The 22866-nt window shown below is 50.1% G+C and overlaps 4 protein-coding genes across 7 annotated transcripts in view; 2 read left to right on the top strand and 2 right to left on the bottom strand.

Moving 5' to 3' along the window:
- The first annotated feature begins 629 nt into the window (after window positions 1-629).
- SOX10 (SRY-box transcription factor 10) lies at window positions 630-10196 on the top strand. The gene is made up of 4 exons (XM_015862947.3): window positions 630-986; window positions 2075-2503; window positions 7132-7397; window positions 7705-10196. Exons 1-4 carry the CDS (start codon window positions 694-696, stop codon window positions 8412-8414), a joined length of 1698 nt encoding a protein of 565 aa, XP_015718433.2. The 5' UTR covers window positions 630-693; the 3' UTR covers window positions 8415-10196.
- A 2893-nt stretch (window positions 10197-13089) lies between these two features.
- POLR2F (RNA polymerase II, I and III subunit F) lies at window positions 13090-16559 on the bottom strand. The gene is made up of 5 exons (XM_015862934.3): window positions 16505-16559; window positions 16294-16363; window positions 16074-16204; window positions 14571-14642; window positions 13090-13280 (listed from the first exon to the last, which is right to left on the bottom strand). The coding sequence occupies exons 1-5, from the start codon at window positions 16522-16524 to the stop codon at window positions 13190-13192; spliced, it is 384 nt and encodes a 127-aa protein (XP_015718420.1). The 5' UTR covers window positions 16525-16559; the 3' UTR covers window positions 13090-13189.
- A 46-nt stretch (window positions 16560-16605) lies between these two features.
- Window positions 16606-19798, top strand: C1H22orf23 (chromosome 1 C22orf23 homolog). The gene is made up of 6 exons (XM_015862924.3): window positions 16606-16763; window positions 16903-16965; window positions 17436-17621; window positions 18046-18180; window positions 19039-19139; window positions 19421-19798. The coding sequence occupies exons 1-6, from the start codon at window positions 16685-16687 to the stop codon at window positions 19523-19525; spliced, it is 669 nt and encodes a 222-aa protein (XP_015718410.2). The 5' UTR covers window positions 16606-16684; the 3' UTR covers window positions 19526-19798.
- Window positions 19799-20424: 626 nt separating this feature from the next.
- The window catches only part of MICALL1 (MICAL like 1), a 19129-nt gene continuing 16687 nt past the window's right edge, over window positions 20425-22866 (bottom strand). For all 4 annotated transcript variants that reach the window (XM_085519335.1, XM_085519330.1, XM_015862913.3 and 1 more), the window contains 3 exons: window positions 22597-22711; window positions 22474-22520; window positions 20425-22187 (listed from right to left, as the gene is read on the bottom strand). In XM_085519335.1, the coding sequence (XP_085375461.1) occupies window positions 22066-22187; window positions 22474-22520; window positions 22597-22711 (284 nt within the window). In that variant the 3' untranslated portion in view covers window positions 20425-22065. The remainder of the gene's footprint in view (window positions 22188-22473; window positions 22521-22596; window positions 22712-22866) is intronic.

Raw genomic sequence — 22866 nt, 5'->3', positions numbered from 1 at the left:
TTACAGGACTGGCACTTCTCTTTGACATCCCCAATGAGAAGGGAAAGTGAAGAAGCCAACAACCACATGCATCTGGGAAGGAAAGCAAGCTAGAAAATGGAAGAATTGGTGGGAACAATCTGCAATCTGTTGTGTGATTAGAGCCTGCATGTGTTCCAGTGCATGAGCAGCAAGGAGTGAATGACTATGAGATAGTCCTCGTATGTGAGAAGACCTCACACTTGCCTTCAGGAGCAATTCAACACATCCAAGGAAGTTCTGTCTGGTCATCTTGGTGAGAGTTCACAGAGATGGAGACATTGTGAGGACCCCATCTTCAGGGTGTAAGAGTGCTAAGTGGGTTCAAGAAGGCATAACTTGCTCTACAGACTGCTCATATGGACTTAATGTCCTCCATCCTCAGGATGCTCCTGACCTCTTGCATCCCCTTCTCCACACTCAGGATGCTCTTTTTGCAGCATCTTAACTCCATTATCCTGGGCCAGATTGTTGCAGTGCACTGGGGTCCCCACTGGACTCCATGACGGGGATCAGGACATGTTGGGAATGTGGATACCACAAGCATGTCAGTGGTAGCAGGGGTAAGGAAGGGGAGCCCAGCCCTGAGTTGCATTACTTCACATCCCTCCCTGTGCCCAGTAACTCCAATACCCTGGGGGTGAGCTCTCTATCCCCATTGGGAGTAAGCAGGGAATGCTGAGTTGGGGTAGGGGGCTGCAGCATCCCCTCCCCACCAGCCCTGACTGTGTCCTGGCTCTGAGCAACACTTGGCTCCACCTTCCACCCTTCCCTCCCCCAGTGCTAAGCAGCAAAGCCAGCAAGAGGCATCCAGCCGGGGCATTAGTAAAAACCAAGCCTCCCTCCAGGAATGGCACTTGCCTGAGCACCTCCCCGGCAGCACGCCCCACAGCCGGAGGGAGAACAGGGGGGCACTGGGACAGGAGCTGCAGCCTTCACAGGGTTTGCTGCCCACACCAGCCAGCAACGTAAGTTTTCTTACCTGAGCTCACTGGCATGCACATTTATTTTTCATACTTTCTGCCACTTTTTCAATTTCCCCAGCGAAGATTTCATGTCATCCCCTGAAAGCGGGGTGACAGCAGCCTTTGCTCTGCATTGACTTTTGCAGCTAAATAAGAGGCATGCTTTTCTGTAACTTCCTATTTTTTTCTTTCTTTCTTTCCTCCTTTTAACTTCTTTCTAGGGGAGAGATGTTGGTGGGGTGGGGGGGAGGGCTTTATTTTTAGAGCATTTCTTTTTCCAATCAGGGGACAGTGATGCTGTGGCAGGGACTTACAGAGGTGACTGCAGGCAGTGAGAGATGAGGGTTGCACAGGGCAGGCAGTTCAGGTCCTGGGTTTCTCTTCAAGTTGAACTATGTGTGTGTTTGCATCTGGATATGTAGGTGCATATGTATATGTGTATGTGTGTTTATATGTACATATACAAGGATGTGTTTGGGGACATGGAGCGGGTGTGATTTAGGTCTTTGATCCAAGAGCAGCAAGCAGTGGCCAAGCGGTAGGGTGTCACATTGGCACTTTCTCCTACTGCCCCTGGGACTCTGGAGGTGGCCAGGAGATGGGAGATCTTTATTTTATCCTCCATGGAGATCTGCAAGCAGGCAGGATGCTCTATGCTCCCTTCTATGGGGTCCCCAGAACCCCTTGTCCTTCATGGTCTAAGAGCGATTTCAGGCATGGGTTGATGGTTGGATTAGGTGATCCTAGTGGTCACTCCAACCTTAATGATTCTATGATTCCATAATTCCTTAGCACAGCTGGGCAGCTGCCATAGTCCCCTCTGCACATGCCAGTTTGGGACATTTGCAGAGATAAGAGCTCCCGATGGGTCAGGGCCCCGATCCATCCCCACCCCCATCGATCACGGGTTTTGTGGTGTGCACGGCTATTGCTTTGCTTGCGCTTTTATCAAGCAGCCCCTGTCTCGTGGTCTGCTCTTCGGAGTGTGGAGTCCCAGTCGGATTTGGTGGTTGCTTTTCCTTTTCTCTATTTTCCTTCTTCTTTTTTTCCTTCCTTTCCTTTGTTTTTCTCTTCCTCCCTTTCCTCCCCAGTGAGAAGAAGAAAGTGACCATGGCTGATGACCAAGACCTGTCAGAGGTGGAAATGAGCCCAGTGGGTTCTGAAGACCACCACTGCCTCTCACCAGGACCATCCATGGCATCGGACAGCTCTCCACACCTTGCCAGCTCTGGGAATGGAGAGATGGGCAAGGTCAAGAAGGAGCAGCAAGACTCGGAGGCGGATGATGACAAGTTCCCTGTCTGCATCCGTGAAGCGGTCAGCCAGGTGCTGAGCGGCTATGACTGGACCCTGGTACCCATGCCTGTTCGAGTCAATGGAAGTAACAAGAGCAAACCCCACGTCAAGAGGCCCATGAATGCCTTCATGGTCTGGGCACAGGCTGCCCGGAGGAAACTGGCTGACCAGTACCCGCACCTCCACAACGCTGAGCTCAGTAAGACCTTAGGGAAGCTCTGGAGGTAAGAGCGGGCGCGTGAAGGTGTCCTGGTGCTCAGGAGGAAAGATGGAGATGGGGAGGGTGGAAGGGGTGTCTCTTGTGCCACTGCTTCCTTGCTGTAAGATGCCCACGGGAGGCTCTGCCAGAAGCTAGGAGAATGGGGAAGTGTTCTATACCTCATATATGTAGTGAAAGTTTCCTCAGCAGAGCTCATCTCCATCCCAAGTGAAGCCCGCACTTTTCTTTTTCACCTGTTTCCCTCTGATTTTCCCTGTTGTTCCTGACCAAGACACTTATCCTTGTCTGCTTGTGCTTGATGGTCAGGGGAGATCTTGTTTTCTTGGCTCACCCTCTGCTGGGCAAAATTAAGCATGAACAGAATCTGGTCTGAGCATCATCAACCTTAATTCACCTGTGGCTGCCCCAGGACCATTTGATCTCGGGTCCCACACCAGCAGGGGTTACCTTCTGAGTGGTGCCAAGGAGGATGGTCTCCCATCTGATCCCCCCTCCCATCCTTCCCAAGGTGGTCCTGGTATTGGCAGATTGTGTAGATGCAGTGAGGCAATCAGTCGGCAGGGATAAGCAAGGAGAGACCCTACTATATTGCGCGGCTCGTGAGTGCCATGCTGGCCAAGCCACTCTGTCCTGATGAGGCTGTCTATAACAGTAATACAATCAACCTGTTAAACTTTCTGCTGCTAGCCCCCCACAGCGTCATTCCCTTGCCTTGCACCAAGCAGTGCGCAACATGGCCGTCGGCCTCATGCAAAGGGGCTCTCTCATTCCCTCTTCTGCTCCGATGGCACTGTGTTACAGGAACATTTCTGCCTCTGATGGGCTACAAGACATTCTTCCAAAACACACCCTGGCCAGTAGGTCTCCTCCTGACTCCAAACCTCCTGGTTCATGAGAGAGAACTGGACTCTTAGGAGTCATTTTCTCCCTGTGTTGCATCCACTTGTTTACCCCAGCCCACCAATATGTTCTATAACTCAAACAAAGGGATTTCTTTAGGTAGTCAAAGGCAAACGTCTACTCTGATGCTCTTTCACTCCATCCTGCTTTGTTCCCCACTGCCTTTCCTTTCCTCTACCCTATCTGCTCCATCCTTGGGCTCTGCCACCAGCCTCTGACCTCAAGTGAAGCTTGGACCCATAGTTCTCAGGCCTGGACTGCTCTTTCCCTTTCACCCTGGTAGCCCACTGGTTCACTCTATCCGCCCCACCATCTATTGTCCCCACCAGGCACAGCCATTCCCACCCAGCCACACCTTTGTGTCCTCTTCCATTTATTTCTTTATGAATCAATCACGTTCCTTACACCTTGCACCCATTTCTCTGCTTCCCAGCACCTTCTGATGCTGTCCAAATCCACCCTGTTTTGCTCCCAAATTGTTATTCCAATATACTGTTCCTTTACTGGGACACAACTCCTTCCCATGTCTTTGCTGCTAGGGCAAACACAGCTCTCCAAGCTGTGCCAGCCCTTACAAGACTGTGCTGCCTGGGTTACAGATACAGCCACAGGGCTGGTATCTGAGGTAGCCAGGACGGCACATTTGTGCCTTTCTGTGGGGCTAGGGACAAGAATCAGCCAACTAAAGCCCAGGGGAGCTGGCCTGGAGGTTACAAGGGCTGCAGCCCTGAGCCAAGATTTTCATCCATAGTGCAGTTGGGTTGTTCTCCAATTAGGTTCCTGTGTATCAGTGTTTGTGTATCGGTGTGGGTGACAAACTCTCCTTCCACGTAGGCTGCTGTGAACTTATACATATGGGGGCTGCATTAGCAGTGCGGGGAATGAGAGCTGGTGAGCACAGAGACTGCCTGGAGACCTTTAAGCTAAGAGCCTCGCGACTGGCGATTGGTAGGAACGGCAGAGCCTGGAAAATCTTCTTAAAGGCTGGTCCAGTATTCTTGCTGCATCCCTACCATGTGGACTAAAGCCCCGTGGGGAGGTTGAAGGGGAAGGAGTTATGGTCCCATTCACCTTTCCCAGTCTGCCCGCTTGGGATGCAAAGGATGCAGATGAAGAAGCAAATGTGCTAAAATGGAGGGTGAGGGGAAGGAGAGGAGGAGGGGAGGGGAGGTTTTCCATGCTTGATGAAAACTCGTCTTGGCTGCCTTCCTTCCCCGGGGCAGGTTGGGAGCAGCGCTCAAATGGAGGCTGGCTGCTGAAAATGTCGGTGTGATGTGACTCTAAGCCAACATGCCAGCCAGCAACAACTCTGGAACCAGACCCAGGCGGGAGCTGGGAAGAAGGGCTATGGTGGGGCTGTAGGGAGCAGCACAGAGAGCTGATGAAGAGATCTTTGGGAGTGGCAGCTCTCTCATTTCCTGCACCTCAACAAGGCAAAGAGCCAGGGATGGGGTCATGCCCACGAGCTCCAGGGCTGCGGACGTGTAGGACCAACCATCCCTGGCCGTGCACCAGGAGATCCCATCCACACGGCCCTGTCTCATCGGCAGCTGAGCCCTGAGATGGGGTCAGGCTGTGGCAGCCCGGCATGATGCCAGGTGATGGAAGGGAAAGATGGGAAAGGGAAGAGGGAAGACTATGGCTCCTCTTTTTCCTCCCAAAGTGGGGTGCCACAGGGGTGAGTGCTTAGTGTTGGGCTGGGTGGAAGTGGCTGCATTAAGCCCCATGAGGGCTTTGCTCCATGATCCATAAGTTCTCTGGCCATACGAGATTCTTTTGCATTGTTGATGGGGGAGTGTGGGGGGCAGAGGGGGAGGGCAGGAAGCAAGTGAAATCCAAATCCCCCAAATCTCCTGGCCTTTGCCTGCTCGCACCAGTTTCACTTTGCTAAAGCCGATTTGTGCTCTGATCCCAGTGAGAGGGAGGAGGGAGCAGGCAGGCTGGGGAAGGAGAAGACAAAGACACAGGGAGTGGACTTCCCTCTGTCCTGCTGGCGGCACTGCCAGCAGGCTGTCGGCCAGGAGGGAGGAGGTGAGGAGTCCAGGCACCAACAGAGGGCAGGGAGCTGGCTTTTGTGCAGACTCAAGAGACTCTGTTTCTAGGAGGCAGATATGGAAGGCTGAGCTTTGGTCTCCACTGCTCATCTCCTCTGTCCAGCATCCAGCCTCTTCCTCCAAGAGGTACCTACGTAAAATGAAACCTTCCATTTCCAGACATCTTATTAGCTTTGGCACTACCTGTGTTGGGAGTGTAAAGAAGCCTGAGCCCAGCTGCCACGTAGAGAAGTGTTGTAAGGGTGCAGTTTGCCTCCATTCTCTCCTTTCATACAATCATAGAATACCCTGAGTTGGAAGGGTCCCATAAAGGACCATCGAGTTCAACTGCTGGCTCCACATAGGACCTCCCGAAAATTAGATCCTATGTCTGAGAGCATTGTGCAGACACTTCTTGTACTACCTTAAGACTGGTGCCATGAGCATTGCTCAGAAGAGCTTGTTCCAGGGCCCAGTCAACTTCTGGGTGACCTTTTCTTGATATCCAGCCAGATTGTCCCTTCTTCATCTCCCATGAAGAAGGGATGTTCCCAAGGATGAAGTGAGGTTGCCTTCTAGACCTTGATGCCTTGGACAGCTGTCCTTTAGGCACCATGGAGGGCAGATTGGAGCAGCACTGGCAGAGGGATTAGAGCCCTCCTGGAGCTGTGAGTGTTGTATAGAGTGGTGGGAGGGGAGCAGAAAAGCTGGCACTGGATTCACGGTGGCTCAGTTGCTTTAAGCTGCAGGATTAAGGAGGTGGAGGAATGCAGTGTGCGGCTGTGACCTTCTCAGGCTGCCTGGAGTGAACCTAGGTCAGCACTGTAATGGGCTGAAGACCGCTACACACCTTCTGACTGATGGGCAGAAGGTGCTCAAAAACCAGTCACTGGCTGGTGAACCCTTTCATCCTCTTCCACAGCTCTACCTGCATACTTCTCCTCTCTCACCTTCAGTTTTTCATATCAATCCAGGCCATTTTGTCTATGACAATGCTTACAGTTGATCAGAATAAGTTACATTTAAAGCTAAAGGCTTCAGGGGTACCAAGATGCTGTCTCATTCCCATCCCCAGGCAACTGTTTCGTTGGGAGGAAAAAGGGGTGGGCATCTCATAAATGGGAAATATTTTGCCATTTGTGTGCCCAGCAGCCGTATGACGAGACAGGTCCCCTTTGAGAGTGCTGCTCTCTGATCAGAAGCAGGATGACTTTGAGTCACAAGAATATTTGAGGGGAAAGTGGTAAAATAAAACTAAAGTGCTTCCAAGTGGGAATCTGTGAATGCCTTGAGCAATGAAATTGGTCTCTCTGAGCTGTCCTGCCTGCATGTTGCATGGTTTCTTTGGAGATCCTATCTTACCCAGAGCAGCTCATGATCGGGCAGGAGTACAGAGAAGGAACTCACATTTGTATGTCTTTTATCCAGAGTCCATGGCTCATCCATTTCTACAAGGTCTAGTGACGTAGAAGTTGTTTTTTTGCAGTAAGAAGAGCTGGATATTTGTGCTTCAGCCTATGGCAGCCAACACTAATCACTGTCATTGATGCTCAGTAGAGCCATAATTTTTCCTTTGGGGTTGAAAATAAAAGACAAGTGAGGTTGTTGAGCTTAATTGGGACTTTGAGATTCTTTTCCTGACGTTCCTGACGTTCCTTCCCCTCTCCTTCCCCTGTTTTTTACCATTTTGGCCCCGCAGGCTGCTGAACGAAAGTGATAAGCGTCCCTTTATCGAAGAGGCGGAGAGGCTGAGGATGCAGCACAAGAAGGACCACCCCGACTATAAGTACCAGCCACGGAGGCGGAAAAATGGCAAGGCCACACAGGGCGAAGGAGAGGGCCAGGTGGAGGGGGAGGCTGGAGGGGCTGCTGCTGTCCAGGCTCACTACAAGAACACCCACCTGGACCACAGGCATCCTGGGGAAGGGTCACCCATGTCCGATGGGCACCCAGAGCACTCTTCAGGTGAGTCCCATGGCTCTGTGAACCAACTGGTAGGTGACAACCATCTGGGAAGCTCAGGAAAACAAGCCATGGCCTTAGGGATATGTCTCACATTGCTCATGACTCGACAAACACTGTTGGAGTCAGTGGGATAGAGACAGGCCTCTGTTTCTGGAGCACTTGCATTCCTCTGGTCAGGTTGGATATCATTCCTTACTTATCATGGCTTACTGGCAGGAGCAGAGTTGATGTGTGCTGCTGCCCAGGCATAAAGCAGTAACTCACTTCTTGACTTTCTTTCCTCCTCAAAATGTTTTTCACACCGCAGGTCAGAGCCATGGCCCTCCTACTCCTCCCACTACCCCTAAGACTGAGCTGCAGGCAGGCAAAGCTGACTCCAAGCGAGAAGGGCGTTCCCTTGGGGAAGGGGGAAAGCCACACATTGACTTCGGCAATGTGGACATCGGGGAGATCAGCCATGAAGTGATGTCCAACATGGAGACCTTTGATGTCAACGAATTCGACCAATACCTGCCACCCAATGGACACGCCGGCCACCCAGGACATGTTGGGGGCTACGCAGCAGCCACTGGCTATGGCCTTGGGAGCGCCCTGGCTGCAGCCAGTGGACACTCAGCCTGGATCTCCAAGCAGCATGGAGTCTCCTTGTCCGCCACCACATCACCGGTGGTGGACTCCAAGGCCCAGGTGAAAACAGAAGGGTCTGCCCCTGGAGGTCATTACACCGATCAGCCCTCCACCTCCCAGATAGCTTACACATCCCTGAGTCTGCCCCACTATGGTTCGGCCTTCCCGTCCATCTCCAGGCCCCAGTTTGACTATCCTGATCACCAGCCCTCGGGACCCTACTATAGCCACTCCAGCCAAGCCTCTGGCCTCTACTCTGCCTTCTCCTATATGGGACCTTCCCAGCGTCCTCTTTACACCGCCATCTCTGACCCCGCACCCTCCGTGCCACAGTCCCATAGTCCCACACATTGGGAACAGCCTGTGTATACGACTCTCTCCAGACCATAGGGAATGGGGAACAGTGACCAAAGCAGCGACGGAAAGGCTCCGAAGAATCCGCACAGGCAGAAGAGCCTCCGAACTCCGAGGTCACTCAGTGCCACCATCCAGCCACCAGAACCCACTGAGTATCTGGAAGTGCCTTTCTTGACCCCGGCTATCGCTGGCTCACCCGCCTACAGAAAGGTTTCTCGTCCTTTCGCCCTGTACCGATTTCACGCAGGCCACACAACTGGCTTGCAACACCTTATTGGCCTTCTAGATGAGGAAGACTCAAGACATGGAGTGACGGGTCCGTGGTGGGCTTCGTTGTGCGCACCCTGGACTGTAAGCGGAGAGAGACTGTCCTTTCCTTACCCTCCCCAACCTCCTCCAGTGAATTAGCAAGTGTTTCCAAAAGGCCACCATGGCCAACTCTTTGTCAGCTGCTGCGGGTGAAGGGTGCTTGTTCAGCCTTGGTGAACATGTCAAGGGAGGAGGAGTCGGGAGGACGGCATGGCCGGCTTCCTTGCATCAGTGTTGTGCAGCAGTCCTGCCTAAGATTCACACATGCATGAATCTTGATCCCTGCTGGAAGACCAACTTATGCTTGCTTCCCTGCTTGATTTCCACAGCTGCACGCTATAGCTTTTCTCCCCGCCTCTTCCCTCTGTCCCATCTGTTTAATCCCACACTCCTTCCTGCATGGATTTTATAAGGCTTGACTGAACAATGTGGATTCAGGAACTGCATTGTCAGCCTCAGCCTTTCTCATATCATAGCCTGTATGTGTGTATGCGTGTTCGTGTAAGGAGCTGAGGAGAGGTGGGGAAGGATCTGTGGATCATTCAGGTGCTGTGGGTGAATCTTCTCTTCCTACAATTTAATTTCTATAGTTCACTTGTGTCTCAGATTTCTGGCATCTCAGTCTATCCCAATCTCTTCAGTATCCCAGCAATCTATCAGCAGACCAGGTCCTTGCTCCTTCAGCATTCAACTGTATCTGCTGAAAAAGTAAAGGCACCAAGAAAGCTACTATGCACTTGCCAACACCCAGACGTGGCTCCAATATTCCAATACTCATTTTAAACCCTCTTTAAACTCAGGCCGATGGGCTGCACATCACTGCTCGTTGGTTCATCACATTACTGCAATCTGTCAGCACCTCCCTCCTACTTTCGCTCAGGATGGAAAGATACTCTCATGGATACAAGCAAGGTCGATACGCACTCAATATTGGATGACTACAAAGAAAAGAACACTGTTTATGTGCAGAAGAACTCATTCTCACCTCTGGGTTTCAAGCTGGAAACAAGCAGCTCTTGCAGCCAAATCAACCTCTTTTGTTCAGCCCATCTCCTGAGGACTACTTCATTCTCCTTTGTCACCTCCAGGACTGGGTGGTATGTCCTGCCAGGGAGTGAACTGGCCAAGAAGCTGCTGCAGGAAAAAGTGACTACTGACAATTGATCACAGAGATGTGTTATGGGACCTTCTAACAGTTAATTCAGTCTAGAAAGACAAAATACTTCGACCAAATGTGGACTGTGATTTGTGTCACTGTTTCCCTCTGTTGATATGATGTCGGATGCCCTTCCCACCTCCCTTAGCTATGGATGACTTCTCCTCGTGGTGTCTGAAGAGATCACATAGAATGTTTGTTCCCTGTATGCATGTAACCTATTTGAGCCCTCTCCCCTTATTTATGCAAGTAGCACCTTCCTTCTCCCGTTCCCTTTCCCCAGTCTCTATGCTGTCCTAGCACCATTAACTCTGCATTAAACATATGGAATAATAAACTTAAAAGTTTCATTTTCATGTCTCTGTAATTTTTTTCCCCCCAGTAAATCTGTCACACGTCACCACACCACCGCACAGATCCCATGCATGGCTCGTCACTGGGAGGTCACAACCACAGCTCCAACTGGCTTACTGTGCTCCTTCATGGAGATGACACTCACCTTCTGTTCATAAGCCAGCTCCAGTCATTTCTTCCGTGGGCTGCTGTTCCTAAGCTAAAGCTCAGCCCATGCCATGAAGAAGAGCACTGCTTTGCACGTGCTTCATGCAGTAATTTCTTAGCCTCATTATTGTCTACAGAACAGGAGTGGGGAGTTTCTCCTCTGAGTTCCTCATCTCTAGGTTGCCATAAGGCAGACATAAAAACCTTCCCCACATCTAGAAAATGATGTATTTTGGAAAGCAACCATTTCCTTTTGGAAGCAACCATTAGTTTCTATCTAGAAACTCAACTCCTCTTGTTTTCCAGGGGTAAGAATATAAATACACACACACAGAGTACAGTTGAGAACAGAGGAACGTAACTTAGTTGTTGAAAGAAAACATGTTGGTCATCAGATCCTGGGAGTTCTCAAGAGTTGAGGAAAGCATACATGCAGGGGACATTGGCCTGCTTGAGAACATCTCTCAAGGCCCATAGGAACAAGATAGGATTACAGTGAACAAAAAGCAAGTTCCAAGGCTTCAAAGCAAAAGCATGATCTGTTCTGTGAGGTTGTGTCCACTGAGCACTTAATAGGTGAGTAGAATGAGTAGGAGATCTAGGAAACGCAGAGCACTCAGAACACTTTGGATGAGGTCCTTATAGGGCCAATGGCTAAATGACACCCTAAAAACAGCGATGCCGATCTAAACATTCCCTTGTAAAATAGGACTGTGATCACTCAACGGAGAGGAGAAATCTCTACCATAAATTGTGGACTGTGGAAAAGGTCCAAATGGGAACCACTGCACTGCTAAGCAGGTTGGTCTTCTCCATGGGTAATCTCCATGGGAGATGGTCTATCTCCATAGGATAAGGAGAGCCATGGCAGAGCTACGGTATGAGAGTTGGTCACAGGGGTGGGAGAGAGAAGGATCACGGTGTAGGTGAACAGAAGACTGGGAGAAGAAAGTACTTAACCATACACACGTACCTTCCTTCAGTTCTTCAACCAAAGAAAGCAAGTGGGCTCCACATCAACCACTCTCCAGTGGAATGGGATGCCTCCTCTCATCCGAGAGTGCCCTCATGAGTAGAACACCGCTGGTAACAGAGGGGTTAACCAATCCTCCCTCAGCCTAGCAGGAGTTGGCCCAGCATCCTTCCCTATCCCTTTAATCGTATCTGATACAGATGCAAGGCTGGGGAGGGGAGGCGGGCAGGAAACAAAGAAGCCTTTTTTTAAAAAAAAAAAGAAGAAAAAAAAAAAGGACAAGAAAACGACCCCCGCGCTCCATGGCGGCCGCCAGAACCATTGCACAAAGGCACCATTTCAGGGCTGAAATTTCACCACACCAACGTGATTAAAGGATTCCACAGAGGGTGGGGGGAGAAGGCTGAAGGCCACAGTGCTGTAAATTAACCTTTTCTTGGTAAGGATGGCCTGGATCAGGAAGCACTTGCGTTCCTCAGGGTCAACCCCCTTCCTACACCTGCAGGCATCTCCATATCCCCTCTGAGCTTTTTGCTCAGGGAGACCCATTCAGCTCTTGCATTCTGGCCTCCCCCTCCTGTGCACACTGCATCCCTGCACAGACCAACAAAGGAAGGGTGGATGGGAGGGCGTTCTTGCAGGGAGCAGTAAGAGGATAACATACATGGCTGGTTATATGACCTGAGTTCCTAAGCAGGTGTATACAAACTCCCGCTGGGATACGGATCCACACGTACACCACAAAGAATGCGTGCTTCAAACATACGCACAAACTAGGTGGAAAAATCCTCCCTGTAGCTCTGCAAAGACTTAAACAATGTAAAGCAGAAACAACAGGTGCACTTTTTAATAAGATCACCTGCTACAGAGCATTCTGCTCCAGAGCTCAGAGCAAGAGCCTCGGAGCAGAGATGATTAAGACATGAAAACCAAGCAGTAGTTGGCTGGAAGCCCTCCCAGATTTTAATGCATCCAACTAACTTCTTGATTTGGGCAAGGGGCTGCATTTTTCTTTTCCTTGCACAATCAGAAGTGAGAAGGAAGGGTCCTTAATGGGACACAATCTGTCATCACACTACAGATTACAGAAAGGGACTCTAGAATTTAACTGTTGCTGCACCGCTGTAAGAGCTTCTGGTGTTCATACAAGTGAGATGCCTTGAGAGCACCCATGCACTAAGGACCACCAGCTCCACTGCACATCAGAGAACAGCAGCATGAGAGGCAAGAGTGGCAATTTAACCTACAACTGCCGAGCTAGTAGGACTGTGACTGGCGACTGTGCTTCCGGCTGGGGCAGTGCCACTGAAAGGGGATCCCCATCACTGATAAGCAGCAGGAGCAGGGAAACAATAGGTGATTTGATGAGAGCTGCTCTACGATACTCCTGAGAAGACCCACAGCCAGCTCTGGCCAGAGAGGAAATTGGGGGTTTCCACAGCAACCTGCTCAGGGCACAAAGGCCCAACTGTCTAGGGGGAAGCAATGGAGGTGTCTCAGCACTCCTGTGTTAAGAAGGGCTGGAATCTTTCTGAAGCCAAAGTACCTGCAAGATCATTCCTGTGCAACGGCTCTTTAATTGGCTGCTGGTCCTATAACTCCAGGGAGGAGTTGTGGAGGAGGCAGTTACTGTACTCTTTACCCTAGATAAAACATACGGGCTGCTCAGCTGGAAAAAGAGCTGCGATGAAAGCATAGCTTTTGACTCCTTAATACTAATAAATAGGAACCATGCAGACTGACACAGAATGAAATGGTAACAATCAAGCTGGCATACAGAAGGCTTTATAATTTATTTATACAAATATAAACAAAAATAGAAACATCTGCTGGAGGAGGAAAGAACCAAAAGCAACAGCCAGAGGCCGATCAATCTGTGATAATTAGCTCATCCACACCCCAGTCCTCGTAGCTCCCATCAGGCAGGTAACGACGGATGATGATAGGAATCTTGCGTGCTCTGGAGGGAGGAGAGAGAAGTGAATAGAAATGCCAGAGTCTTCACTATGCCATGTCAACAGGCAATGGCATTGCTGACTTCAGTAATCTCTTGGTAGGCCTACGTAGTACTGGTGATTTGGAAAGTCTCAACAAAATTCTCCCTACTAGGTGCAAAGCACTGAGCATCTTAAGTCTCAAAACAATCATAGACCTACAGGAACATAGCATCTGCTGACAGCAGTTCCAGTTAGAAAGCAAGAAAGCGCTGAACACAATTTGACTCAGTGGAAGCGGATTTAAGAGCAGAATGTAATTAGATGGTCTAGAATCTAAGCAGAGGATCAGGTTTACAACCATATCAGACCTGAAAAGTAACACAACACCTTTAACAATCACATCCAGGGCTGCTGTTTTCCCAAAAGCAGCTTCCTTGTGCCAAGAATTACAATTTAATTCTAGCAAAGCACAGGATGCCATTATATTTTGTGTCACAACCCCAACTGCTCTCTAGAGCACACACTCAGGTGATGACCTGAAGCAGCTTAGGCTGAACTTGGAGATCTGACTGGAGCACAACCCATGGGGTTTTGGCAACAGCAAAGGGAGCTGTAATAGATAAAGTCTGCAAGAGCAACTGCAATGCACTGAGCAGAGGGACAAATCAATTTGAGAACCCAGTAAGTAAAGGAATCCAGTTACTCTGCTTGAAGATTACCTGCATACAACATAGTAACCTGCTTTCTACACTGGCAAACTGTGTGCCACCAGGGCACTCTGCTGTGGGCCTCTAAGCAGTGATCCAGAAACTGCCAGAAAAGGTTCAAATCAATCTCTCTGTATGCAAGAGGTGCATCTCCTGCCAGCACAATAAGCTAAGTATAGAAGGGTGCAGTGAAACAACATTCTGACCAGAGTCTCCACATCACCACCCTGACCCCAGTTTTGTTTATTTAAGTCAGCAATTCATCTGAGCACAGGTCTGTTCAGAAGGCTGCTTCAAATTGATTCCTTTCAGAGAATTAAACTGATTCCTTATGGGGATCTTTGGTTCTCATCATAGAAATGACTCTTATATAAAAAGAGGTCAGAGCACTGCTCATCATCAGCAAGAACTCCTAGGATGGGAGAAGCTGTGGAGAAGGTCCAAGGAGGAAAAGTGGAAGGAAACTGCAGAACTCACCGTGGTTGATAAAAAAAGAAGGTTGTCTTAGAATATACTGCATGGAATAAGTTGTAAAGTGCTGAGATAAGCAGAGGATAGCTTGCTTTATAGAAAACAATACATACACTGTCTAAGGCTGGGACTTACTTGAGTTCTTTCATGGCAATCAGCAAGGGGTCTGTCTCTCCTTCCAGCTCCACCATCACGGGTGCACACATCCTGGGACAAACAGCAACAGCCATTTCAGAGAATGTACAGAAAGCCAGAAGGGCCAACATATGACTGCATACTGCACTCTTATCCACTCTGGGACAAAGGTTATCCCCAAGTGGCTACGGATTGAGTTTTCATTTGAATGCTCTTAATCCACCCCTCATCCTCTGCAAGTCAGCTGGGACTTGAGTGCTGGTCAGAACCACACCTGTCTAGTCTCACTGTGCTATACTTATATGTGAAGAATAAGGGCAGATCTAAAATTAAAAATAATAGAGTTGGAACACTATAAAATGGGAATCTGACTTGCTTGAATCTTCAAGGTTTCCTTCAAAGGAAAACATAGGGCTAGATTTATAATGCACTCTATCTCTAGAGAAAAAAAACAAATGCGTTTTGGTGAGGGCTGTAACAGTAGAGCAAACACAGTTGACAGCTGTCTCAGGTGGCAGCAGAAGCAACAGAAGTTCACATTATGTGTGGGTAAAGCCACTGGGGGGCTGCTGCTGGCCTAGAGTCAACATCAATAGTCAACAGAATACGGAGGTGATAGAGACCAGGCACCAGTGTTTTGTATCAAATGCCTGGCACTGGCTCATCCCATCTCTTCCATCCTTCTGGCCTGCCACCAGTTGAAACAACATGCACAGAATTCCTTCCTGGAGTGATAACCAGACGAAGAATAGCTCAGTGACGATTAAGCAAAGATCACATAGAAGCTCATTGGTGGTAATCGAATCAGCATCATTTTCAGGGTGGATGTAGCTAAGATTCCTTTCAGACCAATTTCAACACAGCCTAATCATCTCACTTACACAGCAGTTTCTCAAAGATCACAAAGGTTTTAGCAGGCATTACTAAAACAGATCTGGACAGATAAAAGGAAGAATTTGAGAGGAGCTTGTCTTAAGAGTGCTTAAAAGAGGATTTAAATGTTATTACCTATTAGAAGTGATACTCCACTATTCCAAATAGCTAGTGAACATACAGTGTGCCACAATATAACCGTATGCTTAGTATTTCAAGACAGCTGTGCCATTCCTAGAGTTCTGATAGCCTTGTGATAATAATTAATGATATTACTTTATTACTTTTATTCAGCTTCCTCAAAGCTGAACTTTGCAGTAGTAGTTCTGAGTTTCCCAGCTCATGCTGGCTGCCTTATAGAAGGCAGAAAGCAGAACCAGAATGCCACGTTACTCACTCCATCTGCTTGTGACCCACAGCATCAGCTGGGGTGAGATTCAGAACTCACGTGTGGCTGACAGCTCACAGTATTGCTTTTTATTGCTTTTCACTGTTGATGGAGATGGCGATTCCCAAGCTGAACCGCCAGGTAAAGAATCACTTAAGGCTTTAGGGAGAAAGGAAGGAGCTTTAACAGGTCAAGCCATGCGAAGCACACAGTCCTACAGCAGGGATGCAGCTAATACTCACGCAATCTGGAGGGCACGTGTGCCCAGCACTCTGGCTCTCTCATACTTGGTCATGTAGGGGGTGGTGATTCGCTTCTGGTTCGCTGCCTGGCGCTCTCCCGAGGGGAGGATCTCCACGTTCTCCTGTCCCTCCTGGGTAAAGCACAGCACGGCACAGCACCGTTACGGGCTGGCTCCATGACCCGGAGTGATCCATGATCGGAGCCCCGCAGAGCACCCACCTCCTCCACGTTCTCCAGGTCATCCAGCCCCTCGTCTTCCTCCACATCATCGAAATCATCCCCATCGAAGCTGTGAGAGACAGGCAAGCACACATCGCACACAGGCCGGGGGACAGCGCCTGGACTCGGACTTAGCGCTGAAACCGTCTCTAAGTCCAGGCTTTGATCTCTGATCCCAGCCCCCAGCCCCCAGCCCCAGCCCCACTCTCACTTGTCCTCGTTGTCCGACATCTTGTTTCCTCGCTCCCCGGCGGAAGTACTACCCACTTCCGGTCGTGCGCCGTGACGTCACGTTTCCGGAAGTAAACCGGCGGCGCCGTTGCCATAGAGACGGGACGCGGCTCCGCCTGCCCCGCTGTCCCAACTTGTTCTCCCAGCGTCGCCACCAGCCATGGCCTTATCCACGGGAACGAGGCCAGCGGGAAGAGGCAGAGCCCGGTACAGCCCCGAGACACGAGAGGTGCTGAGAGGTAACGGGTTATGAGGGATGGAAGGCCGCGGGGACTCGGGGAAGGCGGTTGTGGGCCCTGTCCTGGGTCCTGTCCTGGGCTCTGCGGGGCCGGGGCAGCCCAGTGTGCTGTGTAGTAACACGTAGCTGTTGTTTTTTAGCCCTGATGGAGGAGTCGAAGCTGACGAGTTTCCAGAGGCGATTCCTGATGGACTGTTTGAGGCGTGAGTGCTCCCCACCTGGCACTCCTTCCCCAGCACTGTGCTGAACACTCTCTGCTGCTTGCACTGCGGCCTTCTAGTACTTGAGGGAAGCTTACAAGGATGGAGATGGGCTTTTTTACACTGCGTAATGGTGACAGGACAAGGGGGAATGGCTTTAAACTAAAAGAGGGGAAATTTAGGTTAGATATTTGGGAGAAATTCTTCACTCAAGAGGGTGGTGAGGTGCTGGCACAGGCTGCCCAGAGAAGCTGTGGGTGCCCCATCTCTGGAGGTGCCCAAAGCCAAGTTGGGCAGCTTGACCTGGTGGATGGAAGCCCTACCAATGGCAGGAGGTTGGAACAGGGTGGTCTTTGAGGTCCTTTCCAACTTAAGCCATTCTATGACTTTATGACCTTCTGCTGGTGGTAGGCTGGGGCCACTTGCCCAGACTCCTCTGCATCTGACATCAATATGTTGGGTTTGTTCTCCAGGGGGAGATTCTCTGCCCCTCCAATGCCACCCTACCTCCAGCCAAGAACAAGTGCTCGCGCCTCCTGCTTCCTCCCCACCATGCCGTCAGCCAAGCAAGCTGCCAGCTAAACCCCATCTTCGGCCTGCTGAGGTCTGCCGAGCAGGAGATGCCTACATCCGAGAGAAATTCAGGCCACAGGCAAGGCGTAAGTAAGCAAACATCACAGATAAATAAATCATGCTGCCCAGTTCTTCTCTTTCCCATATGTCTAACCCCTCAGCACCCTTAGGGAGTATCCTTAATTATTCTTCATGCTTTCTGTCTTCAAAGATGCTTTAAAGGGAGATCTCTGAGTTCTGCCTGCTAACCAGGGGGACAGTAGGTGGCAGGAACTTGCACAATCCTTTGTAAGAAGAGAGCACTATGTAATTTTCTAGCTTGTAAACAAGGGTGCAACTTTAGAGCTCAGATTGGTTTGCCCATTACCATGTGTAGCAGAGTTCAGTCTGGGGCTGTGCTGTCACTTACATCATGCTTCCCCTGCCATTGTTAACAGCAAAGCAGGGCAGGCAGCTCCTTGCTGAGGAGACACGCTGCTAACAATTCATTTTTACCCATGACATTCACAGGAGATTTGGAAAGGGAGAAGCAGAGGCTCCAAAATATCTTAGCGACTGGGAAGGATGCAGTGGAGCACCAGGTGAAACAGATAACGGTTCATACAAAGGAAGAGGAGATGCCTGAGCTTGACCGCTTTGAAGAACGTACGTCTTTGTGTGATCTGGAGGAAGGCACAGGGGTGGCCTGGGCAGCTGAGCCCTCTAAGGGTTGGGATGACAGGCTGTGCAGCCACAGATATGAAACCCCCGGTGCAGGGCACAGATGCCAGTTTCCAGGAGGAAGGACTTAGTGCTGCGATGCTGTGATCTGGCCTTCCTTGCAGAAGTGCTGCAGAGGTTTGCTGGCGGATACAGGCTGTCTGCATTGCCCACACAAGACCAACTTCTGGCAGAGCAGCATCTAGTGAATTGCAGGGGTAGCCTGGGCAGAAAGCCCGTGTGCTTTGGATCCTTTCAGCGTAACGCGGTGTAATCAGTCTGACTGTGGTCTGTCCTCTGTTTACTTTGACTCCAAGATCAGTGCAGTTACAGTAGTAGAGCTTAAATGCAGAGCAGAATTTTAGCAGTGGCGTACTTTGGCTTGCAGAGTATTCTGGGATGGCACAACTCTGCCCTACCCATCTCTGTACTCAAGTCTGTGTGTGTGAGTGCTTCAACCAGCCCTTCCTTAACCAGGGCAGCACAGACTGACAGCTGTCAAATAATGAGAGAATTGCCTGTATGAAGAGAGATGTCTGGTACAAGAAACAGCAGGCAGCCACCGTTCCTGCAGGATATGGAAGGGAGCTGTATAGGGGAGGAGGGCTTCCTGCTAAGTCTAAGGGGCTGTCGGAGTGTTTTGGTGGCCTGGGCAAGATATGTGGGTATCAGAGTCAGGTATCATCCCTTGTGGGACCACTGTCCTAGCAGAACTAGGGCTTGAGGGCTCACAGCCAGATGGAAAGGTGTTTTCTTGCCTTTCGGCTGGTTCCTGTTTCCACAGTGTTTTCTCTTGTCTGTCAGTAATGAATGAAGTTCAGGAGAGGAAGGAGTTCCTGGCAGAGATGGAAGCCCTGGGACAGGGCAAGAAGTATCAGAGAATGATCTTCACTGAAATCTCACAGGTATGTAACATCCTTGGTGACGCTGGTCCCATGCAGCGCCTTGAGAATCTTTAGAGCAGCCAAGCAGGAAAGAGGAGGGGAGAGATCGCTTTTGCAGGCATGAATTTGAGGAATCGGGTAATGTGATTTTCAGCCTTTCTTTCCATGTCTGCATGTAACTTAATCGGGGAAGGAGAACCTTTGTTTTTGTGGCTGACAAAAGAAAAAGGAGGGGAAAAAAAGCCCACAAAACCAACTCCTGGCATTCTCCTCACTCAGCCCTTCCCCTTTGTGCTTTGCAGAAAATACGGGAGATGGAGATCATTGACAAGAAGAGAAGTGAGGAAGTGAAAGAGATCATGACAAAAGACTTTCCTATTGGGAACAAATCTGGTCTCCTCGACTAGGCCAAGGGAAAAACACAAGTGCAGTTTGTTCCTAACTCTTCTGTCAGGCCCTGGGCATCACTGCCTCAAGGCCTGGCCTGTGCCTGGCCCATCTCCTAGAGGTTCCCCTGAAGAGGGGACTGCACAACCTGTTACCTAAATCCAGAAGGCAGGAACGATTTGTACACAGCTGGTAACAGAAGCAAGCTGTTGTAAAATCCTCCCCACACACTGGATCCCTTTAGCATTAAATAGATGAAAACACAGTAGCGGCTATTAAACAATGACAAAGAAGGGCCTCTTTCTGAGTCTGCAGTGCCTCAGAGTACAGCACTCCACACAGCTGAAAGCATCGCTCCCTTCTCCTCCATCTACCCAGAGGCGGAGGTTGCTGGTGGCAGTACACCGCCAGCACATCACCACCCACATCTAGAACCCACTCCAGTCCACATGAGCCTGGGAATGGCTGCGTTGGCACGTGTAAGGAGGAAGATGCAGCCGCCTGGCCTTGCGCAAATGTGAGCCTCCACCATTACTGCAGGTCAGCGTGACTGCGTGCATCAGCAAGACTTCTCAGCAGCAGCTCAACTGGGCAGGCGCTCAGGAACACAGCTGCAGCAGGGGGGAGTTGGGGAGAGGGGATTTCAGCCCAGAGCTTGCTGATCTTTGCAGCTGGCTTGCTGTGGTTTTTTGGTTCCCGAAAGCACAGTATGCTGAATAGCCACCCGCTTCCCACAGCGCCTGGAAATGGCTGTTGACTCACCAGGCTGAAGCACGATGCCCCTCTATTCCCACACAAAAAGCAGCAAAATGAAACTTAGAAATTAAGATCCTATCATCTGTTTCTTAGCAATACTTGTCAGCCACTCCATAAGCAGGCTGTACGTTCTGTCCCCAGGAATAAGAAACCTAAGCTGTGATTGTTTTTCCAAATCCACTATTTATTTCTGATCAGATGAATGGAAGTCATAGTTAGTACAACATAATTTCCAAATCAAGGTTCTGACCAGGCACAGGGTCAAAGGGTGTCAGGCTGCTGCAATCCTGATAGCCTTTGGCAACAGTGACACAACAGCAGGCTTTAGAACAGATCTGTTTCTCCTCAGAGAAGAGCTGTGCTTTAGGATCTCCCCTCTCCAAGCCCTGCTCCTCTTCATCAGTCTGCTGGGCTATTATGGGTGCTGCCACCCAACCATGGTCACTCAGGGTTTGGGAAACCGATCTCTTTCCAGGAAGCTACACCAGCCACGTTGCAAGGCACTGCTCTAAAAGTGTTTTGGCTAAAGCCTGCTGTATTTTTGGAAGGGAGCGCAGCAGTTTTGTTCGGGGCTGGCATGACTAATTTGCTAATGGGAAGGCATGACAAACAGCTGACCCACCAAACACCCATGAAAGTCAATGTCTAATTCAGACTGACAAAACAACTCAATAAATAGCTCCTCAGCTCGGAGGAGAAGGCAGGAAACAAAAATGGAAGGAAGAGGGGAAAGCTGAAAGAATACTGTTCCCCCATTCCTTCCTTCAGCGTACACACACACACACACACACACACAGACAAATAAAATAAGGGTTTTAAAAGTTTGAGGGCAATTTTGAACTTGTGTAGGAAAAAGGAGGCATAAAAAATAACCAGCCAAACCCTCTTCACACGCTTTTGAAGTGTATACAGATGAACCTGGGGAAAGGGTCAGTTGTGACCATGCCTCTCTCTCCAGTGCTCAAGGCACTGATGAGCAGGAGCACAGGCTTGTCCATTGCCGGCACTAAGTCAGTCTTGTGCTTTTTCTGCCCTTGCCTAGAAAAGGAATGTTCCTCCCTCCCCCTGAAGGCAGCAGGCAGTGGTGTTTAGCAGCAGTGGGGGTAAGATATCCTGAGTAGGGCACACGGGCTACATCCCAGCAGATGTACATTGTCCCCTTGGGTCCTCTCAGACCTGTAATGCTCAAGGGGAAAAGCCTTCAGTGGGAGGGGACAGCTCAAAATAGGGCACCGGTTATTTTTTTGGCTATGGCTTTAGAGCTTTGTGATGCTGGACTGTATTTATTTCCAACCTAAAGAATCCTGATTCTAATAGCAAACCTTTCTCCTGAAGTTAAAAATGGGGCAGGAAAGGGACAAGAGCGGGCAGGCAGGGAGGGGTAGCCAGGCCCAAGAGGTTGGAGGCACACGGAGCTGTCACAGTAAGAGCGGGAATAGGGGAGGGGGACAGTTAGTGCAAGTATTCTCACAAACACCAAACTCCTCATCTTGCTTCTCAGTAACAAGGACACATGACAGGGTAATGCTTCTGAGAAGCGAATCCATTTTCTCCCTGCCTTGTTAGTGAGGCTTTAGAGGGGAAATTCAGCCTCCTCTGCAGCCTCGGGTAGGGGAGCACTGTGGTTGGACTCACCACTGTGGGCAGAGAGGGCCGGTGTCTTCCCGGGGTGGCCATGCCAGTGCCTGGTGTGAAGGGGAAAGGCAAAGGGAACAGAAGGAGCCAGGCCCCTCCTGGCAGGCAGCAGGCTGTGGGAGGCCAGAGCAGTCAGGCAGCATATCCCTCCCATTGCTGGCATTCTGCTCTAGCTTTTCTCCTTGGGCGACTTGCTCTTGGAGTCATGCTTGTTGCCCAGCAGTTTAAGCACCTTCATGGGCTTGAATTTGCCTTTCTTCTTGCTTTCAGTCTCAGCCTCCTTGTGAAATTCTGGAGTTGCAAAAGAGGGTTGTTACTGTATAATGCTGATGGTTTGTACGCACACAGATGACAACAGGGACAACGAATCAAAGCCCTCCTCTGCACGCACACCCTCTTCTGTGACAACAGGGTGACACAGCATAACTGTGCCCCGAACTTTAATGCTTCTACAGCAAAGGCTCCTGAGTGTACACAGGATAACACCACCCTCCTTCTGCACACAACCTCGCAAATGGCTTATGCTGCCCCTTTGCAGTCAGCAGTGAAACCAAAGCTCCCAAATTCTGCTTCTTACCTTTCCTTTTAATCATGGCTTCCAACATTTTGTCCTCCTCCTCTTCCCTAAAAGAAACAGTGGAAAAGAGGTCAGCTGAGTCAGACAGACTTACTCCTGGTCCCACCACACCTCACTCCTCACCTCTGCCGGTCCTCATCCAGGCAGTTCACAATGGCGTTCCTCTGCTCAATGATGGTCACCAGCTCCTGCATCAGCACCTTCTCCCTCACTCGGTCCTCCTCAGTCCAGTCCTTCTCTACTCGACCAAACCCAGAGAAGAACAGGCGATTAAACGGCTGATGGAGCCTGGGGTAGAGATCCCCTACCACAATCTCCTTCTGCCTCAACTTGCTGTAGGGCCAGCTGAAGCAGTGGTGCTTTGGAGAGAGAGCCCAATGCACGGCATCTCGT

Source organism: Coturnix japonica, chromosome 1 (genome assembly GCF_054131305.1).
Source record: "Coturnix japonica strain WE chromosome 1, WE-NBRP24, whole genome shotgun sequence".
Classification (NCBI taxonomy): domain Eukaryota; kingdom Metazoa; phylum Chordata; class Aves; order Galliformes; family Phasianidae; genus Coturnix; species Coturnix japonica.
This window is presented reverse-complemented; position numbering and strand designations above follow the sequence as displayed.